The sequence below is a fragment of the Onychostoma macrolepis genome, chromosome 17, assembly GCF_012432095.1.
Source record: "Onychostoma macrolepis isolate SWU-2019 chromosome 17, ASM1243209v1, whole genome shotgun sequence".
In the NCBI taxonomy this organism is placed as follows: domain Eukaryota; kingdom Metazoa; phylum Chordata; class Actinopteri; order Cypriniformes; family Cyprinidae; genus Onychostoma; species Onychostoma macrolepis.
Genome location: NC_081171.1, coordinates 5063873 through 5079684, shown reverse-complemented (window position 1 = coordinate 5079684; position 15812 = coordinate 5063873). Strand labels below are relative to the sequence as shown.

At 36.9% G+C, this 15812-nt stretch overlaps 1 protein-coding gene across 7 annotated transcripts in view; it reads right to left on the bottom strand.

The window, feature by feature from the left end:
- The window catches only part of LOC131523236 (neuronal PAS domain-containing protein 3), a 313372-nt gene that overhangs the window by 284801 nt on the left and 12759 nt on the right, over window positions 1-15812 (bottom strand). For 2 of the 7 annotated variants that reach the window (XM_058749409.1, XM_058749410.1), the window contains exon 2: window positions 6121-6255. The exons of the other annotated variants lie outside the window; for them this stretch is intronic. In XM_058749409.1, coding sequence (XP_058605392.1) covers window positions 6121-6149 — 29 coding nt within the window. In that variant the 5' untranslated portion in view covers window positions 6150-6255. The remainder of the gene's footprint in view (window positions 1-6120; window positions 6256-15812) is intronic. 7 annotated transcript variants of the gene reach the window in all.

The window sequence follows — 15812 nt, the reverse complement described above, 5'->3', positions numbered from 1 at the left end:
ATGCAAATGCTGAACTGACATCTTACTCGTTCTGGGACAAGAATCTACAAGAGTAACTTAAGACAGTTTCCATTCAAACATGATAAAAGCCAATGACAATCTGCCTAAACTTGCACAAAATACTACATGCAGCACATCTCAACATAACTTGAATATGTTCTCGATTTAAAAGTTCAAAATTTTCTTGAACATTATTACGCTACTGTGACTTCAAAACTGGCAACTCAAGACAAACCAAACATGCTGAAATGATATGATTCAGACAACAATTAAAATCGAAGAAACCAAGAATTGCTTTTTAGTCTCTGTCAAAGAGTGAAAACGATCATTTAGAGCATCACGCATCATTTTATTTGCATAATTATGCAAATAGCAACAATACATAGTATATCCATTCATAAGCCTGAAAATTTAGTTGATTCGTTTAAAAACTGCTATGTTGTGTGCTGACAGCTAGGCTAAATATTTAGCTAACATCATTACACCAAAAAAACGTGGAAAACAAAACGATATGCATGCTAATCTGACATCTGATGAATTCAAAATCTGAGACAATGGCATTAGCAAACATGTTAAATGACCCCGAAAATCTTTCAGGCCTGTCAAAAGTGTACAAAATCGATGAGCTGGCACGTTTCAAATGCCACATGTTCCCGATACTTGCAAAATATTTTGCACGTCTCGTAAATCACTTGATTTCTACGCGATTGTTTGCTAGTAACGTAAATCAGAATAAACAAGCTCATTGTTTAGAAACGTTTTGACACCTGGTTAAAGTGCCCATCACTGATCAAAACACACACACACACACACGTCGTCCAGTCTACATCCATCATGCCGTTCTTCTGAAACGCCGCAGAGCTTTGAAATGTGATTTACTGGATGTGGGATTAACTCCAGCAAAGCAAATATTTGAATGAAACAAATGGCTTAGACAACTGAAAGACATGTGCTTTGAATCATGTTTGAATTATGATAAATTAGATTTCAGCTCCAATCAAATCTTACGAGGGAGAGTGTGAGCGATGCGACTCGGGTGGAAAATCACATTTGGAAACATGTCGGCCATCGTGTGAGGTTTTCCCGCCACACGCGCGCTAGGTCACTTTAACTAAGTGGATCCAGAACGACCGCAGGACAGACATGATTAAACCTGCTGCGTTATTTTTGACATTTTCCTACAAACAAACACCGGTGCCTTGTGTGCTTACAGTACAAGATGTCAAACAGCTGAATGACCACAACCAAAGAAAGTTGGAAAAATGTTGCTACTCAATACACGACTCTAAAGCAAACGCTCAAACCGTTACAGAGATGGACTTGTGCTTGGAGAGAAAATCTCATAACACTGTTCCACTGTATTTCAGGTTTGTAATACGGTCCATAAATACCTTCCTTTCCCCTGCGTTCCACAACAGACCGGAGAGGAGAGAAAGAGAGAGAGGTCCTAAACAGAGCTATTGAATTCCTTTAGTCTGAATGAATTGTCAGCCAGCAACTTTAAGACATTACTACAAGCTCAAGTAGTCTAGAGGTATTTACCTAAAATAAACTAAGCTAAATGGAAATAATTGTGCTTCGAGATCAAATTCTGAGAGGAAAAAAAAAAAAAGTCAAATCACAGAAACATATGGGAAGCATTTCGTTACGGGAACGGTTCCAGAGTGATTATGCAGACAAAAGCTGAAAAATACATTGACGCTAAATATAAACCACAAAAATAGAGGCTGGCTAGTTGATAAACACTAAAAAAGGGTAACTTTTTCAAACTCTGGCAACGAGCTACAGCCTCCCAAGAGGTTTGAAACGTTTCACGAGAGATGAGAGGAGCGTCTGTGTGGAAATAAAAAATGGAAATGCGCGCTGGCTGCTTGGTGGAGAATGCGGGCAGAAATCAGCCCCTTTTGTCTCTGAATTATCTGAAAAGAGACCAGCTAACTCGAGGCCTCTGAAAACCCGCTTTCCACCGCCTCCCCCCCCCCGCCTTGGAAAATCAGCTCTTTCTGCCGGAGCTGGTGACCCATTAAGTATATTGTGTACATATGCAAAAAGGAGGCAGGCAGGTGTCCAGAGAAACACTGGAGCTATGTCACAGTCGCCGCCGGGAGAGGAGATCAGCGTGATGGCGGAGGAGGAACGGATATCGGGAAGGAGGGGGAGGGTCGGTCAGAGCGATGTCCTCTAGCCGGCACCCTAATGCAGTTCCCCCTGAAACATCCGCCTGATGGACGAGTCTCCTCACTCCTGCTTTCTAATCAATTTATTTAGCGGCTAAGATAAATATCCTGCGCTGAGGTCGGGGATTAGAGAGCCCTTGTTTGTGCTGTCTGTAAATGCGCCGTTACGGCAAGAAAGGCGGGGAGGGGGCTGTTACCGTAGAGCGGCACGTCTGTTTCTCTGTCCGTCCGAGCGGCCGGGAGTGAAGTCCCAGCTTATGTTTATTTATTCAGCTGATGTCAATACTTTACACAGTCACTCAGGAAGGAACACGCAGGCCCGCGCTTGGCAGAGATGCACGGAGAGGAAATCTGCTTGTCATTGCTGCCGTTTCACGTCCCTAACAAATGCATCACCACACAAGTCAACCACAAGGGAGGACACACGTTACTCCCTCAGACACGCATTACAGACAAACTGTGCGAGTGAGAGAGTTTTATGAATCACTAGCCCGGTTCTGCCGCTTCGCTCATGATCGGTCTATAATAGTGTTTCCCAGCCTTTTTTGTCATATGTGCCCCTGCAGCCCAATAAGGAAGGCTCTAGAACCTCTTCACCCAAAACCTCAAATTTGCTTCTCACATTATACTAGATTTCCTTTAAAAGAACCGAATGCGAAGACATTTTCTACAAAACACAGGCCTAATAGTATTTTATCTTAAGCTTCTTTTCTATAGGTTTAGCAAAGCAAAATCAAAATCTTTTCAAGTATCATCTGGAACCACGTACCCCTGGTTGGAAAACACTCATCTCCCACTTGATTAATGCATAATCTGATGTTGCACAATGCTGAAAAACCACCTCAGACTAATCTAGTTAAACCTTGTTGGAAAATCCAACTACAACATATGAAGCAGACAGGCCACTAAAAAGTAAATTGCATCTCAATTAGCATACTTCTATGATTTCAAATTATACTCTTCATTAATTCATAATAAAATGAATATCAGTAGAATAATCTAAAAATTGATATGGCTGGTGAAAAAAGCAGTTTTGGCTTATTTAAACTGGTTAAAATGGTCCACCAATCTGATTAAGCTGGTGTTCTCCTGGTCACACAGCTGATTTTCTCCCCAGATCCGGCTAAAAATTGCCAAAAAAGGTCAAAATAACCAGTTTGGCCAGCCTGGGAGACTAACTAACTACTTCAGGCTGGTTTAAACTGACTTTTTTCTGATGCATTTACATGAAAGCATTAGGATCGATACAGTAACTTAAAATGGTTAACTACTAAAGCATTTTTCTACTAAAGCAAAAAGAATGACAACGTGACAAACATTTACATTTCTGTAACTGACAAGATTTTCAATACTTTGAAATATTAGAAGAAAAAACACATATGCAGCTTCCAGTCACCTCTGGCATATTATACTATGATTTGGTATGTACTAATCCTGCATACTACATACTACTGATAGCATGTGAACTGGGATGCTGCTATGGCCTTAATTCTAGCACGCAAGAATACATAAATGCTATCACTGGCAGAGTGCTTTAATAGTTGATAAAAACAATGTCACCGCGTCTTCCTCCCCCAGCTCTGAGGTGAGTCATTTGCCGTGCGGTTGAGACTCTCCCCAGCTGGGAACTGGAGAGTCTTCAACTGTCGGTTTGATTGCACTAGCCTCAGGCATTAGGTTCAATCCAGCATGTCGCACCTCAGTAGTCTCACACAGACAGCTGAAATCTGGCTCAATTTACCTCAGGGATTTGTTAACTTTCACATACATTTAGCTGTGCAGTTGGCCAGCTCAAATTGATAAACCTGCTGCTTTTACTGTCCTGATTTCTGAGATGCCAGGAACCTTCACCATACCCAGCGTACCAGCTGACACGCACTTGTGCTGCTCTCCTGCAGTGAACTGCAGAGATGTTTCCATTATCATCAAACCTTTTTCATGAAGTGAGATAATAGCACAGCTTAGTTTCACCTTCAGACGATGCACCTAAAAACCATTAACCGACCATTTGATGGATATAGTACCGAAAATTGAAAAGCGCTTTCTCGAAAAACAGCAAGCTCCAATCTGATTGGCTGTCTTTGCACAATGATGCACAGGTTATGTACAATAAATTCCTCTGATGAGAAACTCATCACTGGATTTGCTAAAATGCCAATGAATCTTACATATTTGAAAACGCATGTTTAAGACAGTTAGCAGAGTGTGAAAAATTTACAATATAGGCCTAGTTATATTCACTCTAAATTAGTGCTGTCAAACGAATAATCGCGATTAATCGCATCCAAAATAAAAGTTTTTGTTCATTATATATATATATATATATATATATATATATGTTATAATCAATATATTCATAATATATGTATGTGTACTGTGTTTGTTTATTATGTATATATAGATACACATTCAGTATATATTTTGAAAATATTTACATGTACTTTTATATATTTATATTTTATATTATATATAAATATATTTAATATATAAACATAACATTTTCTTATATACACACACACACACACACACACACACACACACACACACACATGTGTTTATATTATATATAAATAATAAATATACACATTCATATATTATGTAAACAAAAACTTATTTCGGATGTGATTAATCGTTTGACAGCACTACTCTAATTTCAACTTTTATAGTTTTAACATTTTTGTAATCATTTTTATAATAAATTAATTTAAGATTTTTTTAAATATGTTTTATGTTAATTATTACAATAATCTATCTATCTATCTATCTATCTATACACACAAATTTAGTTAAAAAACTATGGCAGACATGATATTATATTTTATTAAATAATAAATTCATATGATTATCATGTTAACATAATACAATATAATGTCATATAATGTAATAATATAATACAATATAATCAGAAAGATTTATTTATTTATTTTAAATATTTGAGTTTTTTAAACAGGTGTCAAAGGATAAGATTATTCAATATAAATGAATGAAAAGTCACTGGCTTCAGTGGAAAAAAACTGTCATGTATAACATTATATAACACACACAAAAAAACTCAGATACAAACATGTAAAGTAAAGTTTTATGAATGTGATTGAATACAACATTCCAGGCAAAAAACTAAGCAATATACATGCATGTGGGAATCTTCAACAACCTACAGTTACAAAACTAAACCACTCCCAGTATGATCAATGCTGCCTACACTGAAATCACCCATCTGAGACAATTTGCAGAGCAGAATACAGTTTTCTGCTTGGTTTGAGAATTTTAAAGTCTCACCATACAGTATAGCAGAATCACTTCCCACTGACATATTTTTACCGTCAAACTGTATGTACAGTCATACCACCCAGGCATACTGTGGCTAGACTCTGTACATGTCGGTCAGACGGCTGCTTCCTGTCTAAGTGGAGGTTCTTGGCCAGAATTACCTGCAAGGAGCACCAGCTTACCGCCAGCTTCACCAGAACAATGTCATTCTTTACTAAGCGTCATGTATTCTTGAAAATAAATACAACAAGTGAGGGGGAAAAAAGAAGAAAAACGTACAGAATAAGCTCTAAAGCCCAAGAGAGGAGCTGAAAAAGAAGAAAAAAAAAACAGTTATTTAAATGTAAATAAATAGGAATTTTATCTGCTCTCTCCTCTTAAAGTTTGCTGCTTTATCTTCTAACTCCACTGGCTTTCCTCTGCAGTCGCTCGGTCTATTACAGAACCTCCAGCACAGGTCACACCGAACAGAACACCAGCTGCATCCTGGACCTGCCTGCTGGAATTAATGTGGCCGGGAAGCAGGCGTCGCTATCGGCTTAAGACCATTACCAAACGTCATTTGTCATTTTCTATGATACCACAATACGCTAACATTTAATTTTCTGCCGCACTTTATCAGTGGCCGAGTTCTCTCTCTCTACGCTCCATTGTCTTTGACCTATATACATACAGCAGGCCAGATGGATGAGAGGAGAGCATCCATCGCTCGGCCTCTGTCTCTGACAGGCATCAGACATGCTGACAGCTTCCCCTCCGCTCCGGATCACATGGGTCTGCGGACAGCAGGAAGAAACTGCGCCAGATTCTTCATAAGAAGGAGAGAAAGAAAAGAGGTGGATGCGACATACTTTGTGTCTACATTCTGTCTCTTACAGTAGTTGCTTATTAGGGATGCATCATCATCAGTATCAATCAATACTGAAGTTCTTTTAGACTATTATCGAAATCATATCTAGGCCGATATCGGAAGCAGATAATTTCAGGATTACTTGTTTCCTGATCATACAGTATACTCTATTTCAATGGAAGAATTCAAACAAAAGTAGGGTTTTTGTTTGTTTGTTGGGTTTGTTGTTGTTGTTGTTGTTTTTTTCTCTCAAAATGATTTGGCCAAAATCTCACATCAAAATATGAGTTATTGTATATAATGCTAATGGTATCCCATATTAAATCCCATATAAAGTATCCCATTATTATAATTGTTATAATAACTGCCAATTTTTGGAGAATGCAATTCATTTTATATAAAGAAAATTCACTGGATTATCCAAAACAGGCATACTGTACATGTACATATAAAATTAAAAGAAATAAAATTAATTTTATGTGTAACTATATATATATATATATATATATATATATATATATATATATATATATATATATATATATATATATATATATATATATATATATATATATATATATATATATATATATATATATATATATATATACACACACATATATAGCAATGCACCAAAATGAATTTTGATCAATAGAAGCTAACTATTATAATAATGGCCAATTATTGATAGCCAAAATGAAAACAATGACCAAAATTTAATTTTGATCAATAGCCGATTATTATTATTATTATTATACTGATTACTGATAGTCAAAAAGAAAACAGCCCTCATGAAATCTATAAAATCTACATCTTTGAACAAAAATATCTTTCACACTGAGCAAAATACTCACAACTTTGTACAAACATCTGATTTGATTATTTTCTAATTTAATTCAAAATTTGATGGACCCAAAATAAAAAATAATATTATTTTTAATAAATGTCATCGGGTCATTCAGTGTTGATTTGTTTTTTTAAAATACAATAAAATATAATAACATCTATTAGTACTGGTAAACGTTCCTTTCTTGTTGCATTTTCTACCAAAATCATGTCTGAATTAGTGCATTAAAAGAGAAATGCAAGCGTGCAGGAACACTGGATGTGTTTTTTCATTGGCCGTCCTTGTTCAGTCTAATGCAGCATGAAAGAAAAGCAGAGAAAGCAAAAGACACGACGCACATTACTTAGATAAAACACGGGCCGGGGCAACATGAAAGACCTGCAGACACCATATTTCAATGAGACGTCCGTCCTAAGCTAAAATAATAAATACAAATGGATCGGCTGCGGGAAGATGAGAGGTCAGAGTGGTCTGAAGAAGAAAGAGGGATTTAGAGGAAGACAGACGACATAAAGCACTGAGCATGAAGTAGAAGACAGACAGATGGAAAAGGCAGTCCACAGCCAGGACGAGCCGAGATGAGACTCAGCGGGTGAAAACAGCGATCGATCGTGTGACATCACCGATGAACTGCTTTGATTGGATCAATTCATTCTGTTGCTGATGAGCAGAACAGATTACAGTGGCGAGACGGAGGCGATATCACATTTTTCAAGTGGGGAACAAGAGTTGAGGCGCATTTATCGATGACAATGAGACTGCAGTTATGCAAAAGGTTAGCAGGAAGTGGCATCATCAGTTGAAATCACTCGTGGGTTTCCACACACGTACTGCTAGAGACCAGAACGCCTGCTCCAGCTTGAGATTCTGTGCTCAAGAGTCTACAGACATCCCACAATTCCCTGAAAGTTGCTGTCATTTGACAGATTTCCATGGGGAGATTTGCTCTCTTCTGAAAACAAATTCTAGGCTGCCTGTCCTCCATATATCATAAAGTGGTAGTGTGGTTAAAAATCATCTCTAGAGAACAATAATTAGACGCCACAAAGGCCTAAAAACCCTTTGGCGTCACTTTTCAGTCAGCGCAAGCGTCATTAACACGAGCAGTGAGCAGCAAACCCTCAGAGAACTGCTCCAAACCTCCAGGCCTTTGGTCAAACAAAACTTATTCTGCTTCTATGTGAGAGAAGTATATAATACAAGAGCAGAGAATATTTATTCACGTCAAGATTACTTCAAATCATTGTAGCTTTATAACTTCAATTTTAGAAGTGGTGTGTAATAATTAGAGACGATTGTACCAATAATTGTATCTACTATAGTCGACAGCTGATATCCAACATGTGAACAATGGCCAGTATTATAAATCTATACCATTTCATCCAACTGTTTTGAACAAAAAGATCATTAACACTAGGTGAAATTGCATATTTAAAGTGAAATAAAGCATCAAAACACTTTAAAATGGAGTACAAATTACAAAATACTTTTGAAACCTGCCATAGAAAAAGCACAATGAAATCAACGAAAATTTTGACCAAAACACACCAATATCATAACAGTAATGTGAAAGTGTAAAAAAAGGTTAATTAATAATTAACTAAATTCATAAATAAATAAATCAACAAATCAACACCAAACGTTAGTGATTCTACCGATAAAGGCAAATTAACTACTTTAACCAAAAAAATGTGAAATTCTAAATTTTTATTTGAAATAATTTGATGGATTTTGACAGATACTGCATTAAAAACAGCTATAATTTTGTGTACATTTTATTTGCCATCATAAAATCATAATATTAACTGTATATCAGCAATATCACAATATCAGTATTTGCATCAGAAAAAAAAAAAAAAATTTAAAAGAAAAAACATTGGTTGACTACTGTTAACTTGTTTAAAACTCAAATACATGAAATAAAAATAAATTCTTGTATTAACTTCTTTGGTAATATGTACATTACTAATAGATAACTATACTGACCAATTTATTTTGTATCCCAAGTAATAATAATAATAATATTTTTTGCACTCATACTATACATAATGTAATACACGACTGATCGATCATTTATAATCCAGCAGCATTCCAGGCTGCCACGACTATATTCATGGCGAGAAACCAGTTGAAAACAGAAAAAAGTAAATAAATAACTAAACTATATAATGTAACAAATAAGGTATGCTAGTTTTTTTTTTTTTGTTCATTTTATGCATTCTGTCTGTAATACAAAAACCATGAATTTTCAGGTCTAAAAAGATAGGTCCAGACCAGACGATAGTGAAACCTGAGCAATGTTTACCTCCAACACTTGAGCTGAATGTAAAGCTTCCTGCGCCGTGATGCTGAAACGCATTAGCTCATGGCCACTAGCAACCAGCCAAGGCTTGCAATCCTCTCTCTGTCTCTATTTTTCGTGCCCTCTGCTCTCAGCCCTCCCTCTCTACATTCAAGTCGTCTCTTTTTCTCTCAAAGACCTCTCGCTGCGGTCGCGTCCAAGCCCTCGGCTCGCGTTCCATCCCCTCTTTCATGTGTCTGCTCACTGCAGGTCCATTTCATGTCACGGCCACGTAATTACCGATTTGTTTGGGGAGAGGAGGGATGGATGGATGGATGGATTTCATTTCAAACGAGACATGAGGATTAAAAAGAGATGTAAACATTAAAATTAGAGGGAGGAAAACGAGAGAGATTTTTCTCTTTTTTCCTGAATCAATATCATTGCTTTGACAGCACACTGAGCTTGTGTGAATTGAATGTGTCTGAACAGATCGCTAAAGCTTTGAGCGCGAGCCAGTCGGGGACAGACCTCAGAGAGAACAACACTTAACGCTTTCAGCCGCAGCCAAACCAGAGAAACGGAGAGAAGCACCCAGAAAGAGCACAAAAAAGAGAGAGTGAGCGTGCCAGAAAAGGAGGGAGCTGGACTTCTAACGGCAATAGACGCTGATGAAACGGCCGCATGTAATAGGACTTGGACTCTGCCACACAATGCTGCATTAAATGACGGTCAGGAAACGTCCACTGCCTATACAGTGCAACCGCCACTGGCTCGATTTTCCAGGATGTTCCAGGAAGTGTTTTTTTCCATTCTTTTTCTCCACTGGGATTCTTCAATAAAGACTTCAAAGCCACAAATCAAAATCTGCTCCGAGATGAATCACAACATTAGAAACTTTGATTCGAAGCAAAAAGTACAGTATATGAAAACAAGAAATAAAGATACAAAACTGTGAAGTTAAATTTTTATGAGGGAATAATCTACTCATCCTATAAAGCATTAAAAAAACGTAATCTGAAAAAGATAATGGTTATATAAAATGTATTTACTTGATCAAAATACTAAAATATAAACAAAATAATCACTTTTTCTTTCACATCTTTCATTTCGTTCACGTTCTTTTCAAATACAGGTTGTTGTTTCATTTTTACATGAATATATCTGTCACGCTGAATGACTACAGAACATTATTTAACCCATATTTGAAACAGTAAACACTTAACGTGCATTAACTATGATTTCAGTGTATATAAAATCACTTTTGTCATTTTTATTTAATGCAGACACCAAAATATGACACCTTGTCTTGGAGCCATATAAAATAAAGAGCTATGAGGGATAAATAAGCAGAAAATAAAAGTCAGTTACATTATTCGCAATGCTTTATGGGATTGGACAGTCACTGCTGAGTTCTTTAGCAGAAATTTCCGTTTCCACGGTAACACTGCTTTTCTCTGGAATGTGGATACTGTAGTTCTTTACTGGAAATTTGACTATCAAACATTGAAATCACATTGACTTGTGGCTTATATAGATGCACACACACAATAATTTAACAACCTCTGAGCTCAAAGTGCGTCTGTCTTGAAAGGCTCCCGCTAAAAATCAATATCACTATGGAGAACATTAATGGGGTTTTACTTCCTGTTGGGCTCTACACAGAGAGGAAAGAGCATGTGCGACAAGCCACACCCAAAGGCCCGCGCTCCTGATGAAGGTACAGGAGCCGTTTTATTTTGTATCTCTCCTCTCATCATCCACATTCATCTTGTTCAGACAACTTGCTCCAATCCATAAAACAGGCATTAATATGAAGCTATCATCCGGCTAAGAATTTTCATTTTAACTGACAAGGTGCCCCATTCATCACTGGTGGCGTCTCTATGTGCTCTCTGACTGCTGGAGAGAGAGATACAGGGAAGCTGTTCAGACGCTGCCCAGAGCCAGAGAACAAAAATGCAGCTAAGCCTCTTCAGCCGCGGCCTACAGAGAACAGACGTCTCAGACCCGCTGTGGGCTTCTCAATACCTGCAAAGAGCATTCATGTGTGTGGGAACACTTTTGGCTTTTTCAGCAAAAAAAGACGCCGTCTGAGATGCAACATCTGAGAATGTCAAAGCAGACATATTCTACACTTTTGTACTTTTTGTGTATTTTTCTCCCTCAAGCTCACATAGAAAAGGTTTTTTTTACACCAACAACAGCTGTAAATTTTGTTTTTCGCAACTACCATTTCAGCTATTTTTGCCAGTGCAAAAAGTGATTATATATATGGAATTCAAACTCATTCTACTCTAAAATAAGAAGAAAATTTCACTTAAGAAGAATTGCATTCTTAAATCAGCCAAAAATGAAAATTTACTGAAAATTCACCCTCAGACCATCCAAGACGTAGATGAGTTTGTTTCTTTATGAAAACAGATTTTGAAGGATCATGTCACTTGCTCACCAATGGATGCTTTGCAGTGAATGGGTGCCGTCAGAATGAGAGTCCAAACAGCTGATAAGAATCCACAAGTAACTTCACAACTTCAAACCATTTAAGCCAAAATTGCTTCCGTCAATGAAAAAGTAGTCTAGTCTGAATCAGGAGAGAAATATGCACAGATCAAGCAATATTTATTTTAAAGATGTATTTTTAGGCATTTTCGCTTTTATTATGATAGGACAGATCAGAGCTGACAGAGAGAGTGGTGGGATCGGGAAAGGTCCTGGAGTTGGGATTCGAACTCGGGACGCCCGTAGCACAACGGCGCTATATGTCGATGCGATGCCCACAGGGCTATCGGCGACCACTTAAGCAATGTTTATAAGCGAAAACAGTCCAAAACAGATGTTATTAGATGGACTGGAATCATGTGGATTACCTTTAGTAAGGTTATTATCAGCTGTTTGGACTCTCATTCTGACGGCACCCATTCACTGCAGAGGATCCAGTGGTGAACAAGTGATGTAATGCTAAATTTTCCAAATCTGTTCTGATGCAGAAACAAACCCATCTACATCTTGGATGGCCTGAGGGTGAGTACGTTTTCAATTTTGGGTGAACTATTCCTTTAAGGATGTTTTGTAAATCTGGCTCGTGTTTCAGTTCAGCATTTTCACAGTTTTGTGTGCAACTTTTTTAAAACTTCCTTTTAAAAAATATAAGGTGGAGGTCAAAGTGTGGTGAAACCCAGACGGGAGTTATGTGGAAGATCCTTTAAATCAATAAACGTTCTAGGTGCGCTAGGGAGGGGGTACAGTATGTCGGAATAATACATCAAACTCAAGGAAAATCCTGTTTTCCACGATACGTCCCGTTTAAAGTCTTAATAAGGAATTCCCACAAAGACGTCTTCAGAGCTCTTACACAGCAAAGCGTTTGCGGTGCCATCGCCACTTCTGTACCTTTGAGGATACGAGCCATTTTCCTTCAACGGAGCGGGACGTAATTCCAACAGACAGCCTCTTTCCACACACCAAATGCGGAAGTGAAAGGCCATTACTGTATTTGTCAGAGAACTCATTAACAGAATCACATCAGAGGAAGGACAATATATGCACGCGCGAGGGTTAAACCGAGACAAAGCGAGACAGAGGAATACAAAATGCTGTAAGTGTCTGGAAACGGTCTCGGCAGAACATTAGCGCGAGCGTAAGGCCATGGGGGAGAGAGAAGATCCATTTTAATGAGCATCACAACTTAACAAAAATGTTCTCTGTTTCCATTCCTGACAATTTTGCCAATTTCATAGTAAACAAGCATAGAGAAATACTCTCTGACAGCATCGCCTTGATATGGTAAACAGTCTGGCTTTGAAGTGAAGCGTCAGATTATACATTGCTGAAGTGAGATTTTTAAGATTATTCTTGTTATATCTAATGATGCAGCTCATGGAAAAATAAATACACTGACATTTGCAGCATGAAAAATAATTTACAAGGCATCAGAGTGCGGGAGAGAGAGAAAGCTAAATGTTCTCCCCTCGCTTGGCAAAATGACTGGGGCATGGTTGGGGTATGATATTGCTAAAATATTTATGATGAATAGCGGCCGCGCACGCCAGCAGAATCGCAGGACTTCCTGTGGAATGTGTCTGGGCACATACTGTGTGCCAGCCTTCACAATAACCCACCCCCCTCTCCGTTCACACTCATCCAGAAACCCTCCCGCACACAGCAGATGCTGCGTTCATCTGCTGCGCTACACAGTAACTGTCCAAATATTGACACACAGCTCCGTCCCCCACTGATTTCTTTTAACCCTTCACCATTTGCTCGTGACGCATCTCTCTGCCGCATGTCTGCGGGCTTTATTTTCCAAGTTCAGTGGATGCGAAAAAAGAAATTGTGGCAGTCACAATAAATTACTCAATTTTCTGAGATTAATGAATTCAAGAATAATGTAATTAAACAAAAAATTACAAAATTATACCAAAATCAGCTGATGCAAAATGAATCTGACAGACTAAATTACTCAAAATACTTCAATTTTCTAAGATTATTGAATTCAAGAAATATATAAACATAGAAAAAATTACAAAATTATAAAAATCAGCTGATGCAAAAAAAATTAAAAAAAAACTGCGGCAGTCAGACAAAATTATATATTATACAAATAATATAAAAATCAGCCAATGCAAAACAGAATCTGACAGTCAGACTAAAATGCTTAAAATATTTACATTATATGTATTTCATATTTTTAAGATAAATACATTTTATAATAATTTTTATAATAATTAAATAAATAAAAAACAATAAAACAAAAAAAGTATATAAGAAAGTACTCAAATATAAAAATTAGCTGATGCAAAAAAGAAAGCCAGCCAGACTAAATAACTCAAACTATTAAAATTTTCCAAGATAACTGAAAATTAAACATAAAAAAATATAAACAACAACATATAATAATAGAATTTATAAAAAAAAAAAAAATAATAATAATAATAATAATTAGTTAAATTCAACATAAAACTAATTTTGACTGGAATGTTATGAAAGATTATGAAACATTGTTTTCTTTGAAATATGAAAACTGTGCACAATAAAATGAGGACAAAATACATTTTATGGTCAATAATGGGAAATTTGCTAAACTATGCAGACACACTTTAATCCATTCAGGCCATTTATGGAAATTTATGGTTATTTATAAGTCTTTAAGATAAAGTTGCAAAACATGGTAGAACACAGTAATAAAAAAAATGAAAATATAAAGTGGCCTCTTTAAAAAAGCTTTGCAAACAAATGGAGACAGTCTGAAAGCTGTCGCCATAAAAAGGCATAAACATTTGTACACAACTATCTTCCTGGACACACGAGTTTAACATCCGCTCCTCACAGACAGACAGCTAATATGAGTTTATTACTTTTTTTGAGGCACTGCAGCGATTCGGAGAGGTCCGCTCTGTGGGGATTTCTCAGACGGGTTTGAGTGGGCACTGAAGGGGTAAATCAAGACTGCTGGGCGAGACACACATCTGACAGCGGAGAGAGAGTTCAGAGGACGATCTCAGCACACACACTGAGCCAGAGGCTCCCTCAGTCCTGGCCTGGAGCACACTTTCCATCCTCTCTCTCTCTCCTTCTCTCAGCCTCTCTCCCGCTCGCTCAAAGACTTAGTCTGACCACAAGATGAACAAGTCCAACATTTACACCATCTTAACTGCCAATACAGCACTTCCTGTCATCTTTACATGATGCTATTTGAGGCTTGGTCAGTTTGTTTTTTTAAATGAATAATCCACTTTAAAATATTAAAATATAATATAGTAAAATATCAAAAATAAAAAAGTTTAGATTATATTACATTATTATATTATATTCCTTACTCAGCAACAATTTCTTTTGGAATGTCTATGATTATATTATGTTATATTTAGTGGTGTCAAACCATTAATCGCATCCAAAATAAAAGTTTTTGTTTACATAATATAGTTATGTGTGCTGTGTATATTTATTATGTATATATAAATACACACACATGCATGTATATATTTCAGATAAATATAAATATATACATGTAAATTACATGTAAATATTTTCAAAATATATTCTGTATGTGTGTATTTATATATACATAAATATACAGTACACACACATATATTATGTATTTCAAAAATGTCATATAAAATTTTATATTTCAAGCTTTGGCAATATTGCTTTTTTTTTTTACAGTCATGCCAATAAAGCAATTTTGAATTGAATTGAAAGTATGTGAAATCTGAAAAACTTTTTTTATATCCAGAATTTGCCAATTCTAGTTATCAGATCCCTGTGGCAACACAGAAACAAGGGTTGACATCGATACTGGACCGAGATCACGACCCGAGCAGATCTCCAATTCCCTGTGTTCATTCCCACCCCTCCGCAGACCAGACCGGCAAACCCCAACCTTTC